The sequence below is a fragment of the Microtus oregoni genome, unplaced genomic scaffold, assembly GCF_018167655.1.
Source record: "Microtus oregoni isolate MIOR12 unplaced genomic scaffold, Mior012 000015F_ref0000493, whole genome shotgun sequence".
In the NCBI taxonomy this organism is placed as follows: Eukaryota; Metazoa; Chordata; class Mammalia; order Rodentia; family Cricetidae; genus Microtus; species Microtus oregoni.
In genome coordinates, this window is record NW_024543074.1 from 44534492 (window position 1) to 44548888 (window position 14397).

A 14397-nucleotide genomic window follows, 5' to 3' on the forward strand; every position below is an offset into this window, starting at 1 on the left:
ATAGTTTCTATTACCACAAGATGGAATTCTTTTTTGTAATGGAATGTAACTACAATGACATGTCCATTTTTTTTCAGTTACCTATTTTTTTTCTGAGGTGGTTTTTCAAAGTGTGTGTGTGTGTGTGTGTGTGTGTGTGTGTGTGTGTGTTTATGCATGCTTACATGAGGTTCACCCGCTGCTCTTCCGGGTACTAGAATGGACCAGAATTCAGTTCCTAGCACCCACATCAGGCACCCAACACACTCTTCAGTCCTACACACATTCACATACTCTCACATACATATAAGATTAATAAGATATTTTAAATAGCATGGCACTGTCACTAACACATATGAACCTCAAAATTCATTTTTATAAATTACATTATAATCACATAAATATTACTTAATAAGCATTCTTGTCATCTAATTTCTAGTCTACATTTATAATTCCCCAAGTCCCTCAAAGTTCCTCACTTTTTGTTTTTTTGAGACAAGGTCACACATTGTTTTAGCTATGGATGGGTCGGAACTTGGAGTGATTTTCCTGCCTCAACTTCTCTAGAACAGGGATTACAGGCTCACAAGGCCTGGCTGATGTGGCTGTTGTTGCTGCTGCTCCTCCTCTTTTCTTCTTTTCTTTCTCTTCACCTCTCTTTCTCCTCCTTCTCCTTCTGAATTTAAGCATAAAGCCTGGTGTGGGTGGCATATACCTTTGAGCCTTGCACTTGGGAGGCAGAGGCAGACCACCCCTGAGTTTGAAGCTAGCCTGGTCTACATACTGAATTCCAGGCAGCCAGAATTACATGATGAGACCGTGTCATGAAATCACAACAGGAGAATTAAAGTATAATTACTGTAATGGTCTGTCCTGTCCCTTTAAGAGAGAAGCCCTGCCCACTCCCCCCCCCCAGGTCTGCTGAGACAAGCAGATTGTCCTTCAGCTTCCAGCCTGAGTCTCTCTCTCTCTCTCTCTCTCTCTCTCTCTCTCTCTCTCTCTGAGGCAGCTTCTGCCTCTCTCCCTTCCCCCCACTTCTCCCCTTCCCCCTCCCCCTCTGTATCTCTCTCTCTCTCTCTCTCTCTCTCTCTCTCTGCCTTTCTCTTCGTCCCCCTTCTCCCTCCCTTCCTCTCCCATTTTCCCTTCCCTTCCATAACCCACTAAATAAATATTCAACCTCACTCTGCATGGTGTGCCTATCTGTCTCTGCCTTTCACCCTCCACATGGCTCCCTGCCTGGGACTTGCTGCTCCTTGTGGCTCGCTGCCCGCTGCTGCCACTTGGGGGAATGGTGCCGTTTTATTTTTATCATAACAATTACATTATTTCTCCCTTGCCTTTCCTCCCTCTAACTTCTCTCCATGTACTGCTTCCCTGTTCTATCAAATTCCTGGCCTCTGTGTTGTTGTTCTTGAAGTCCTAGTCTCTGGCCTCCATCTTTGGAGGCCCCATCCCTGTGAGCACCAAGCCTTGACCCCTCCCCAGAGGAGGGTCAAGACAGCAGCCAAAATCTTGACCTCCCCTAGTCTATTTACCACCCCCTCCCCCGTTGCTGTGTTTCAAGCTTCCCGGTCCCCTAGGGGCTACCCAAGAGTGCAGGAATCCCATTAAACCTGGCTTGATTGAGATTTTAAGTCGGCAGAAAGCTTGCATTAGGAAAATTCTTACATATATACACACACTCACACACACACCGAGTCCATTTATTGTTATTTGGACGAACATGATTTCAGGGCTAACCACTTGGTATTAGATATATTGGATAGCCAACTAGGGGCTCCTCTCCAGAGAAGACTATTTCTTCTGCTCTCAGAGTTCTTATTTGCCTTCTAGGTCTTTATCCAGTTTCCCTCTTCCATGTTAGATTGTCTGTTAATATTGGACTTGTTCGGGTCTTGTTTAGGCAGCCATATTGCTAAGGTATCATGTGTGAAGCTTCCCTGTGGTTTCTAGGAGACATATCTCACAGGTGTCTTGGTCCTCTGGCTCTTACAATCTTTTTGTCCCCTTTTCTGAGGTGTTTCCCTGAGCCTTAGGTGCAGGAATTGTACTGTGGCTATATGAACTGGAGCTGGGCACTTTTGTTGTTGTTGTTGTTGTTTGTTTGTTTCTTGAGACAGGGTCTCTCTGTGTAGCTTTGGAGCCTGTCATGGCACTCACTCTGTAGACCAGGCTGGCCTTGAACTCACAAAGATCCACCTGCCTCTGCCCCTCAAGTGCTGGGATTAAAGGTGTGCGCACCACCTCCCAAGCAAGGCTTTTATTTATTCATTTATTATGAGACAGTGTTTCACTCTTAGTTCAGGCTGATGGTTAGAGATGATCCTCCTGCCTCGGTCACTTAAGTGCTGGAATTACAGGCCTGAGCCTCCACAAGTGTAGTAGTAAGAGCGGCGGGGCTGCGTCCCCAGCACCCTGGCCGCCTCACTAGCTTATACCCCGAAATAACAACACACAAATTGTATTCATTTAAACACTGCTTGGCCCATTAGCTCTAGCCCTTACTGGCTAATTCTGATATCCCAATCTGTGAGCACCGGTCTTAGTAAGCACTGGTCTTACCGGGAAGATTCTAGCCTACGTCTATCCTGGGTCGGAGCTTCATCTCGTGTGTCTCAGAGAGCAGAGCTCTCGAGTCCTCCCGGGAGAGGGGAGCGTGGCATCTCTCTGAGACGTCTGCTCCAGAGAGGAGAGCTGTCGAGTCATAGCTCACTTCCTCTTCCTCCCAGCATTCTGTTCTGTTTGCTCCTCCCACCTATGTTTTAACCTATGAGGGCCAAGCAGTTTTTTTTATTGCTTAACCAATGAAATCAACAGATTGATATATGACACTCCCACATCACACAAGCCCTTTCTTTTATTTTGAAAACAATCAATTCCTACCTTTCATAACAGCACCCAGTTTGGGGTCTACAGTAGCAGTCCCCAAACTTGTGTTTTGTCTTAAACATCCTTTTGCATTCTCAAACACTGCTGAGGGTAGAGGTGTACATATATTATTGATAACTCAGTGACAAAGCTTAAAAAATCCACATATATGTATTTTATGTGTGTTTTGCCTACATGTATGTGCAGCCTGTCTATGCCTGGTACCCGGGGAGGTCAGAAGAGGGTAATCAGAACCCCATGAACTGGAGTTACAGATGGTTGGGAGGCATCATGTGGGTGCTGCGAACTGAACCCAGGTCCTCTGCGAAGATACCATCGGTTGTGATGGTATTACATGGGATCATGTGATCACGAGAAACTACTTGCCATTATTTGTGTCTGGGCAGCAGGGAAAAATGTACGAGCAGGGGCTGGAGAGATGGCTCAGTGGTTAAGAGCACTGACTGTTCTTCCAGAGGACCTGAGTTCAAGTCCCAGCAACAGATGGTGGCTCACAACCATCTGTAATGAGATCTGGCGCCCTCGTCTGGCCTGCAGGCATACATGGAGGCAGACTATTGTATACATAATAAATAAATAAAATCTAAAAAAAAATGAACAAGCAGTCTCTGTTTACAGAAAGTGACAGTGAAAATATAATTAAATAGTATTGTCGGTAACGCAGACGTCAAAACACTTCTCCAAATGCACCCAGCCCACCCCATTCTTGCAGTCTAGGGATCCAAGTGCCGGGAGAGTCAAGTCTTGGCCTTTTCCACTTAAAAAATTACTCTTTCCAAACCAGGCTAGGTAACTGTAACACTCGAAAGGGTGAGGCAGGAGAGTCCCGAGTTCGAGGTCTCAACATGGCTCACAGAGAGCGCCTGTCTCAAAACACCAAAGCAAACCAAACAGTTAAGCCGAGAAATCAAAAAGGACCGCACAGCCTTTTAAGGAACCGCCCCGGCGAACCCTTCTAGCGAACCGTAGGTTTCCCACTTCCCGGCATGCCCCGGGCGTGCGTGCGAGAGGCGTGGCTAAGGGCGCGCGCGTCCCACGTGACCCCAGGTCAAGCGGAGCGGGAATCTGCGAGCTTGCGGTTGCTGGGTCGCTTGGCTTTCTTCAGCCGTGGGTCTGCACCCCTGAACCGGCTCGAGCCCTCCGGGAAGGAAGCCGGCGAGACAGGAAGTGCTCCCTCTCGCAGCTCTCAGCGAGTGTTCCGAACTTTACGGGCCTCCCGTGGCGTCCGCTTCCCGGCTTGCCCAGCTTCCGCCTGAGCTTAATCTTGCTCCTGGCACTCTGATACGAAACGTGGTGCAAACATGTCCAGGATCGAAAAGATGAGCATTCTGGGCGTGCGGAGTTTTGGGATAGAGGATAAAGATAAGCAAATTATCACTTTCTTCAGCCCCCTCACAATTTTGGTTGGACCCAATGGGGCGGGGAAGACGGTAAGTCCTGAGGCGAGGGCCCCAGAAGGTGCTTGGGGTGCCGTTTTGCATGGCGCGTGGACCTCAGCGACCCCGGAGCCGACTTGGCCCAGCCACTTTTGGGCATGGCCCTTATTACCGTGGAAGGCCACCCCCGTCCGTGCTCTCCTGCCCCGCCCCCATGTTCCCGAAGCTTAGCTGTCACTCCGCGTTAGTTTTTCCCAACCCCCCACCCCCGCCCCCGCAAAGGTATAAAATGTGAGAAATACGTAACCTAGACTTTCAAAACATGTCTACTGGTAAAGAATAACGAATGAAAAATAAATGGTTTAATGTCAAGATGAACTGAAGGAGTGAGCCTCAAACTGGAAAACTTTTGTTACCATGCTACTAAAAATTGGGCTGTGCATTGTGACACATACCTTTAATCCTAGATTGGCAGGGGCATGCCCATTTTTGTGAGTTGCAGGCTAGCCAGAAATGCCACGTTGGGTGTTGAAGGCCTGGGGGTGGACCTTTATATGGAAATGTGGGGTGAATGTCTATTATGTTCTTAACATCGTACGGCTGCAGCCAAGCATTGGTCTCCTGGAAGAAAGACCTAGTAAGGCGTTTATAACCACTGGCTGCATAAATGTGTATTTTGTTATTATTTTATTTGTTTATTTTGGAGACAGCATCCCCAAGTAGCTCAGGCTGACCTTGAACTCGTGATCTTTCCTGCCTTCGAAGTAAGTGCTGGAATTGTAGGCGTGCCATCACCACACCTGGATGTGAATTAATATTTGTCATAAACTTCTCTTTATGACTAAATAACACAATTTTCTATTTCTTTAGACCATCATTGAATGTCTAAAGTATATTTGTACTGGAGATTTCCCTCCTGGAACCAAAGGAAATACATTTGTTCATGATCCCAAGGTAATGGTGTTTATAAAGTTTCATATTTTAAAAAATGAAATTTTTATGATTATAAAAGTACTAGTTGCTTTTTGGAGAGGACTTAACAATGGAAAGTATGAAGAGAGGAAGGTCATCTACTGTCTAAGCACCCCGTGATAACCATTGTTGGTGTTTTTAGTAATTTTTCTCCCTATGTGTAATTAATGTTTTGCAGAGCAGAGATCATAGTCCTGTGTAATGATGTATTCAGGTTTTCCCCACTGAGCATTGCTGTACCGTGTGAGGTTACTAAAACACTATAGGACTGACACGGGGTTCAGCTATGCAAGTCAGACTTGTGAAGGTGGAAGGAGGGAATGGATGCCGCAGAGTTGTCCTCTGACCTCTACACACGTGCCCACACACAAACATGCACATTTGCACATCAGATTGGGCTGTGAGCCTGTCTGTGGGGCATTTGTTTTTGATTGCTGATTGGTATGGGAGGGCTCAGCCCTTCCAGCCCATTGTGAGTAATACCATCCTTGGGCAGGTGAACCTGAGCTATGTAAGAAAGCCAATAAACAGCACTCCTCCATGGTCTCTGCTGCAGTTCCTGCCTCCAGATTCCTTGCTGTGGGAAGTGCTTCTGTATATATTTTGCTTTTATTGGTTAATGAATAAAGAATCTGCCTTGGCTGTAATGGGATAGCTGGGAAGTGGGGAGAGACACGGGACAGGACTAAACTGAATGCTTGGAGAAAGAAGGCAGAGTCAGGAGATTCCATGGAGCCACCAGAGGGGAAAGATGCGAGCTGCCAGCTGGAACCTTGCAGGTAGGCCACGGGCCTAATATAAAATAATAGAAATGGGTTAATTTAACATGGAAGAGCTTGCAAGGAATATGCTATAGTGATTGGCCAAGCAGTGATTTAATTAATATACTTTCTGTGTGGTTATTTTGGGAGTCTGGGCGGCCGGCAAACAAACAAGCAGTCTGCTACTACAATTCCTAGTTTGAGCTCCTGCCCTGGCTTCCCGAGACAAAACTTGGAAGCCAAAATACTTCCCCAAACTGGTTTTCGTCAGTCAAAACACTCCTAATGTGACTTTAAACTTTGATGTGACTAAAGATAATGCTGGAATTATGAAAGCATTTATGAATTTCATCTTGGAAATAGTCATACTGCTAGGAAGTACACTTTGACTGAGCCCTCTAAACTGTCTGGCTGCTCAGACCTTCTCTTTCCTAAATTTATAATCTCCTCTGCATGGTTAATGCTTTTGACTTTTACTTTATTGATGGAGGGATCAGATGAAAATTCCTTCAGTTTTTAACAAAAATCTACCGAGCTACCCTACATTTGTGTCAATACTGTTGATTGTGTTTAGTATAAATTATGACCAATTCCCTATACTTACCTGTACTCACATTGCTCCCCTGTTTTCAGTCCTGGTTCTACCTCTGAAACTCCAGTTTAAGTAAATGATAGCATCGTCCACACATTTTTTTTTTCTATACCAAAATTTGTGTGTTGAGGCCAGGTAGTGGTGGCACACACCTTAAGTTCAGCACTCAGGAGGCAGAGGCAGGCAGATCTCTGTGAGTTCGAGGCCAGCTTGTTCTACAAACAGGTTCCAGGACAACCAGAGCTGTTACACACAAAGAAACCCTGTCTTGAAAAACCAGCCAAACAAAAAAAACTGTGGACTGGCCTGAATGAATCGGTTTCTTTGTCTTACCCCATTTCCAGTTCACAAGCCAGTCTTTGCTGCTCCTTAGAATGTATCCAGGATTTTTCCTATCCATTCTGTACCACCAGCTGTGATTTGAGCTGTCAGTGATCCCCTAAGTTGTTTTCTTGCCTGCATTCTTGAAGTTCCAGACCATCCAGGACTACATAGAGAGACCCAGTCTCAAAAACAGTCAAACAAGACACAATTTTTTTTTCTTTTACAAGCAACCCCTGTAAATAGTTGTTCAAGGGGAAGAGAGTTGCTTAAAGTCTGGGGAAGATGGTTCCATTCAGTGTTAATACTGAGTGTAGAGTCCCTGAAATGGAAACACGCTGAGTGCTCAAAGACTCGGAGGAGCAAAGTGATGAAGGCAGACATAGAAAGCCAAGTCAGAATTAGAAGACACTAGGTTCAGTGGGGCCTCAGCTTCTTAAGGTGCGTGCTTCTCTGCTGACCTTTAGCCTCAGCCCAGCTCTTAACAGACATTTAGAGCTTTTGAGTAGAGAAATCATACAGTCTGAGCTATGTGTTAAAGGATCAGTCTGTTGCTGACAGAAGACTATAAATGGCAAAAGAAGGAGACAGACTGAGAGGCCTGTGATCATATTGGTGGCCTAGTTAAGGTAGTAGAAGTGGTGAGAGACAGATTTGGGGTGTGACCTGAGAATAGAACCAACATATTAGCTAATGTTGTTGATAATAATATTGAGAGAAGCAGAAGCATAGCCTAAGGCTTTTTTCCTGAACAAGTTGTTAGTTAATTTTTCCAGCCAGGTGGTAGCTGAGCTTACCTTTGATCTAGCTCTCGGGAGGCAGAGGTAGGCAGATCCCTGTGAGTTCGAGGCCAGCCTATTCTACTAAGAGAGTTCCAGGACAGCCAAAGCTACACAGTGAGACCCTGTTTCAAAAACATAAAAGAGATCGTTTTACCTTTTAATGTCATAGAAGTACTCAAAAGGGGAATTTGGGTGGGTCTGGTTTACATATATAAGTTTGAGATATTTGGTAGATTTCCAAAGTAAATATCCAGTTTCCAAAAACAAACAAACAAACAAAAAAAAAAAAACCCAAAAACCACGGAGCGGTTACGAGGAAAATTAGGAATTATTGATAGATACATAGTTGAGTACAGTTAATATCTCAGGCCTGAGGACATCAGGTAGGAAATGAATAAAAGAGAAGGGCCTGAAGCTAGATCTCTAGAGTGTTTATAGACTGGGAAGAGGAAGTTGACAGTTAGTGAAGGAGCAGACCCTCAACTTCACTATGTTAACTGGTAGTGAAAGGGTGTTTGGATATATGGAGCCATTTGCTCCTCTTGACAAAGTCAGCTTCAGTGGGCAGTAGCTAGAGAATTTTTCTTGTTCTTTTCTTTTTTTTGCTTTGTTTTTTTAAGATAGGGTTTCTCTGTTTATCCCTGGCTATCCTAGAATTTGCTTTGTAGACCAGGTTGGCCTTGAATCACAGAGATTCACCTGCCTTTGCCTTCTGAGTGCTGGGATTAAAGGCATGCTCCACCACTACCTGGCAAGAGTTTTTCTTGATAAGGGTTTTTTTATTGGCTAGTGTTATTAGTGTCTATAAAGTGGGATATGCTAGTGTATAGACCAGTGAGTAGGGGGGAAATGAATACTGAACAAAAGAGGCAGCTAATTAAAAAAATAAGTTAAATAGTATACTTCTCATATTTTGAAAAAGTGTAAAAGTGGCTCATTTTGAGTGAGGCCTTCTAGTGGCTTCCCTCTCATTTTTGGATAAGCAAGATGTTAATGCTCTTTTCTTTCTTAATAGGGACATGCTGGTACTTCTTATGACTGTGTTTTTCTGTTACCATCAAAGGTTGCTCAAGAAACAGATGTGCGAGCCCAGATTCGCCTGCAGTTTCGAGATCTCAACGGAGAGGTGGTGGCTGTGCAGAGGTCTATGCTTTGTAGCCAGAAAAGCAAAAAAACAGAATTTAAAACCCTGGAAGGAGTCATTACTAGAAGGAAGTAGGTACTCAGCTTGTTTTGGAGAGCTGCTCACATCCGTCTCCTGGCCCAGAAGCCCTTCTCTCACTACTGTTTTATTTTAGGAGAGTGTATTAATTTTCTTTCAGCAGGATTTTGTTTTCCTTTTTGGTATAGTCTTTTTTTTTTTTTTCTTTTTGAGATAAGGGCTTATACTGAAGCTCAGCCTGACCTGGAACTCGCTGTGTCACCCAGAGTGGCCTCAAACTCAAAAGGATGCTTCTGCCTCCGCCTTGTGAGTGCTGGGGTTATAGGCACACATCTCCACACCTGACCTCAGGCTTTATTGTTTAGAGTAATTTTGTAGTTACAGTGTAATTGAATACAGAGTAGAGCTCCCATCTATTCCATGCCTCTACATGTACAGTCTCAGCCACTATTAACATTTAGGTTTTTTTGGTACTATTTATCTTGAAATAGAATAATTTTTTTCGATTTCTTTTTACATTTATATATATAGTGTATATGAATATTTTGCCTCCATGTATGCATGTACAGTAGGTTAGAAGAAAGCATCAGATCTCTTGGAGCTGGAGTTTTAGATGGTTGTGAGCCACCATGTTGGTGCTAGGAATCAAACCCAAGTCCTGTGCAAGAGCAGTGAATGCTCTAAACCACTGAGCTGTCTCTCCAGCCCAGAAATAGAATGATCTTGTTAAAGATTTATCGGTAATATTCCATTGCTTTATTATTGTCATGTATGAATGGTTGTTGTAATTGAGAGTGTATAACTGTCCAAGCACAGGTTGAAAAAATGCTATTTTCATGTACAGGGATAGGTGAGGCGAAAAGTCGACAAGTAGGGAAGACCAATAACTTATCCCTTTTGACCGTTATCAGTGTGTTAGAGTTGATACTCCCTCTTAATGGGTATGGATTTGGAAGGTAGGTTTTATCAGAAAAGAATGGCAGAAGCTTGCTTTATATATCTGGGATTTGTTTTGTTTTATGAGATAAGGGTCTCATGTAATCTAGGTTGGTTTGAAACTTCCTATGTAGCCAAGGATGACTTGAACTCCTGGGCTTCCTGCTTCCACCTCCCAACAAGAGATTATAGGCTTGTCCTACTACATCTAGCACAGTTTGTGACAGCCCAGGCTGGCCTCAGACTCATAGTACTCTGCCTGCCTTAGCCTCCCTAATGGTAGGATTACAGATGTGAGCCACCACAGCCAGTCACATACCTGGATTTTTAAGTATGAATCAGTGTACTCCAGGTTTAGTGGCAAGATTCTTTGTCTCAGAAGAAAAGTGGAAATTGATTGAGAAAGACACCTGGCTTTGACTTATGTCCACACAGACATTACACGCAAAAACAAACACATAAACCCAAAAAAGTCCTACTGTGTCTTTTAAAAATTCTTACCTTCTTTCTTACAGTACCTGATTTATATAAGCTCATCTGTGAACTTTTGACCATGAAGAGTTAGCTTTTTTTCCCCCTGTGTTTGTGTGTGTGTGTGTGTGTGTTTGTGTGTGTTTGTGTGTGTGTCTATGTGTCTATTTCTGTGGTCTGTCTGCAGGTGTGCTTGTGTTTGAAGAAGCCAGAGTTCAGCCTTGGGTATGGTTCTTCCAGAGCCACTCACCTCTTTTTTTTTTTGAGTCAGTCATTTATTGATCTGGAGCTTGCTAATTCAACTAGCCTGTGAGGCCCAGCCAGGAGTCCTATCTTTGCCTCCTCAGCACTGAGACTACAGGTGCATCCCACCACCTGAACTTTCTGTTACAATGTGCTCGGGATTGGACTCCAGCCTGATACTTGGATGGCAAGCAGTTCACCAACTAATCCACCCTTGCTCCGTGAATTTTCTTAGCAGGAGGACCCTGTTTTAATGGACAGATAAAGTGTAAAGAATAGCATGTGTTGAAGATGTGGCTCAATTAGTATACAGTCTTCAGCTCAATGCCCAGAACCATATAGACTGGGTGTGTGGCAGACCCTTGTAATCCTAGCACTTGGGGTTTGGGGGTAGTTAGATTGTTCTTAGCTACACACTGATTTTGAGGCCAGTCTCAGGTAGATGAGACCTCAAGAAAAGGGTTTATAAGATTAAACAGGCCAGGCAGTGGTGGCGCATGCCTTTAATCCCAGCACTCAGGAGGCAGAGGCAGGTGGATCTCTGAGTTTGAGGCCAGCCTGGTCTACGAGAGCCTGTTCCAAGACAAGCTCCAAAGCTACAGAGAAACCTTGTCTCGGTGGGGACGGGGATTAAACAGAAGAGGAGGTACCTCCAAAGGTTGTTTCACTGATAGCCCTGATTCTCAACTTTGTAGGCATGGTGAAAATGTCAGTCTGAGCTCAAAATGTGCAGAAATCGACCGAGAAATGATAAGCTGCCTTGGGGTTTCCAAGGCTGTCCTAAATAATGTCATTTTCTGTCATCAAGAAGACTCCAACTGGCCCTTAAGTGAAGGAAAGGCCCTGAAGCAAAAGTTTGATGAGATTTTTTCTGCAACAAGGTTTGTAACTGTGGACTTTGTGGCTGTGGAATTATTTAGTCATGTTGTGTTTTGTGAGCTGTGCTTGATTCAGGTCCTCATGCCAAGTGCCTGTGTTTCAGCGGAGTTAGATTCCCCAGTCTGGGTAGGCGCTCCTGTTGGTTCTATTGCCCAGGCTGCCCTCAAATTTTTGTACTCACCCCGCGTCTGGAGCTTTAGGTGCCACTGTGGCCACTTTGATGCTCTTTTATAAAAGAAAAAATTAAAAAGCAAAAAGGGTCAGCATGCAATACTCCACCACGTGGTAACCATTGGCCGTACTTCCTTTCATTTTCTTGCTGTGCATGTTTATCTGATAGAATAAATGTAATTTTTTTCACTTAGCCATGATGTCATAACCGTTTTCCAGGTTATTAACTCTAAATGTAATATTAATGTTTGCCTAATACTCTTGTAATTTACTCAACCAAAAATTTTACTTTTATTCATATCTTCAAAGGTACATTAAAGCCTTAGAAACACTTCGACAGGTACGTCAGACACAAGGTCAGAAGGTAAAAGAGTGTCAAACAGAATTGAAATATCTGAAGCAAAATAAGGAGAAAGCTTGTGAGATTCGCGATCAGATCACTAGTAAGGAAGCCCAGTTAAGGTCTTCACAGGAAATTGTCAAGTCCTATGAGAATGAACTTGAGCCACTGAAGGTAACTGATGTTTTTCGTATGGGCAGATTAAAATTTTGTGTATTTGTGACATATAATATGATCTCATATGAGTATTTGCTGTAGGGATGGGTAAAGCCAGCTAACTAACATTGTGTTATGTCATATCTCTTCTTTGTGTTGGTAGGAGATCTTAAGATTTATTTTCTCAGCAGTTTACGCAACAGTTAGTTATGATTGTATTTTCCGTGGTGGCAATTGCTGTTATCTAGCATGCTAAGAAATCCCTCTCCCCCACTACAATATCATTTACCCTTAAGTACTTTTATTTATTTCTTTATTTTGGTTTTTCGAGACAAGGTTTCTCTGTATAGCCCTGACTCTCTTGGAACTCACTCTGTAGACCATGCTGGCCTTGAACTCAGGGATCCATTTCCCTCTGCTTCTCAAGTGCTGAGATTAAAGTTGTGTGCCACCATCTTTCAGGCTAAAGTACCTTTTATTTATTTTTATTTTAAGTATATCAGTGTTTTCCCTGCATGTATGTCTGTGCACTGTGTGCATGCAGTGCCGGTGGAGGCCAGAGTCACAGACATTATGAGTTGCTGTGTGAGTGGTGGGAATCAATCTGCCTTCAAAGCCATGTCTCTTTCCCCATTAAGCCCTGTATCTTTATATGGCCTTCCGTAGCATGTATATGTCTTTAAAATTACCAGAAACTCAGTTCTGTCCAAAGTCTTAGGTCTGTGTTAGACAGTTAGTCATTCTTATTTATTTGTTTAGGTTTTTCCATACAGGCTTTTTCTGTGTAGCCCTGGCTGTCCTAGAAATCACTCTGTAGACCAGGGTGGCCTCTGCTGGCCTCCACCTGCCTCTGCTATCATGCCCAGCTTTAGACAGTTGGTCTTTAAATTTCCTGATGAGGTTGGATTTGAGAGCAAGTAGAACGTCATTGAGTGGTTGGCACTGGTCCTAGCTGTTAAGCACTGCTACAGCTAGCTGACTTTACAATTGTTTTCTCTCTTTGGAGATTTTCAAATCGACAGGTCTTTGTAGAGAATTTTTGTAATTTTAAAGGTGTTCTTGACATTTGTACAAAATCTGGACTTCATCCATGACATATATTCAAATTAGTGTACCTTTCTAGGCCCTGTTTGTTGTTGTTTAAGCAGCTTACAGATTAGCAGGTTTTCTTACCGCATTTTCATGCATACGTGGCTTTCGTTGTTCCTTCTTCCTACCCTCTTCTGGGTTTTAGTATTTATCTCTGAGATAGGATCTTAGCCTTTTGCCCAGGCTGACCTTAGGTAAACTCCTGGGCTAGGATCAAGGGATCCTTTTCCCTACCTCCTTTCCAGAGCCTGGATGAGGGCAGCAGCTGAAGGCTGTGGTTTATAAGAAAGGACTTCAGGAAATACATGCCTTTGGGAATATTTACCCAGCGCCTCCTATGTGTCAGATATCCATGCTTCAGTCTGCAAACTCAAGGAGGACTTGCATTCCAGTCTTACTTCCTGGTCTTGTCATATTGTCGGCCACGACAGACAGGTGTCCACCACCACGCCTGCTTCCAGCCTGGTCCGCAGCTTTGTCCAAGTTGCTCAAGTCTTCTGACTGTGCTGCTTAGCATGTGTTCTTCTAGTAGTGTCTGGAACACAGTAGGCTTTAATCAGTGATATGGCCATTATTATTTGTAAGATTACTTGTTCAGACCTTCCTCTTAGCTAACATTAAACATTTTGGGGATATAGGAGGCAGTAAAGGAAGTTCCTGCTTGTATGGTGATTACAGACTATCCATTAGTATATAGAACATAAGATATATTACTGGCATGATTTATTTTGCTCCTTATATTTTATGTGTGTGAGTATTTTGCCTGTATGTATATCTGTGCAGCACATTTATGCCTGGTGCACTTGATGAGTAGAGGCAGAAAGATTGCGAATTTAAAGTCGTCTTGGCTACATAGTGAGTTTAAAACCAGTATGGGCTACATGAGATCCTGTGTAAACTAGAACAATGTGGCAAGGAGGGCTCCTTTGTCCTGGCTGCCCAGAACCAAAATAATCACACAGAAACTATTATTTAAAACATTACTTGGCCTATTAGCTCTAGCTTCTTATTGGCTAACTCTTACATAATAATTTAACCCATCTCTATTAATCTCTGTATTGCCACGTGGCGGTGGTTTACCAATTCTATCTGGCTCCGGCAGGGCTACATGGCTTCTCTCTGACTCTACCCTTCTTTCTCCCAGCATTGTTTAGTTTTCCCTGCCTAACAACAAGAAGGGCTGGAGCTATAGCTCAGTGTTAAAATGCTTGCTTGTTATGTATGAAGCCCTAGGACCAAGCCTCAGCACTTCGTCATTATCATCTCTAGACATTTGAG

General features: G+C 43.6%; 1 protein-coding gene across 2 annotated transcripts in view; it reads left to right on the forward strand.

Annotated features, from left to right (window-relative positions):
• Nucleotides 1-3898: 3898 nt before the first annotated feature.
• Rad50 (RAD50 double strand break repair protein) overlaps nt 3899-14397 on the forward strand; it is a 58180-nt gene continuing 47681 nt past the window's right edge. For both annotated transcript variants that reach the window (XM_041665660.1, XM_041665661.1), the window contains exons 1-5: nt 3899-4298; nt 5115-5198; nt 8736-8887; nt 11180-11365; nt 11844-12048. In XM_041665660.1, coding sequence (XP_041521594.1) covers nt 4170-4298; nt 5115-5198; nt 8736-8887; nt 11180-11365; nt 11844-12048 — 756 coding nt within the window. In that variant the 5' untranslated portion in view covers nt 3899-4169. The remainder of the gene's footprint in view (nt 4299-5114; nt 5199-8735; nt 8888-11179; nt 11366-11843; nt 12049-14397) is intronic.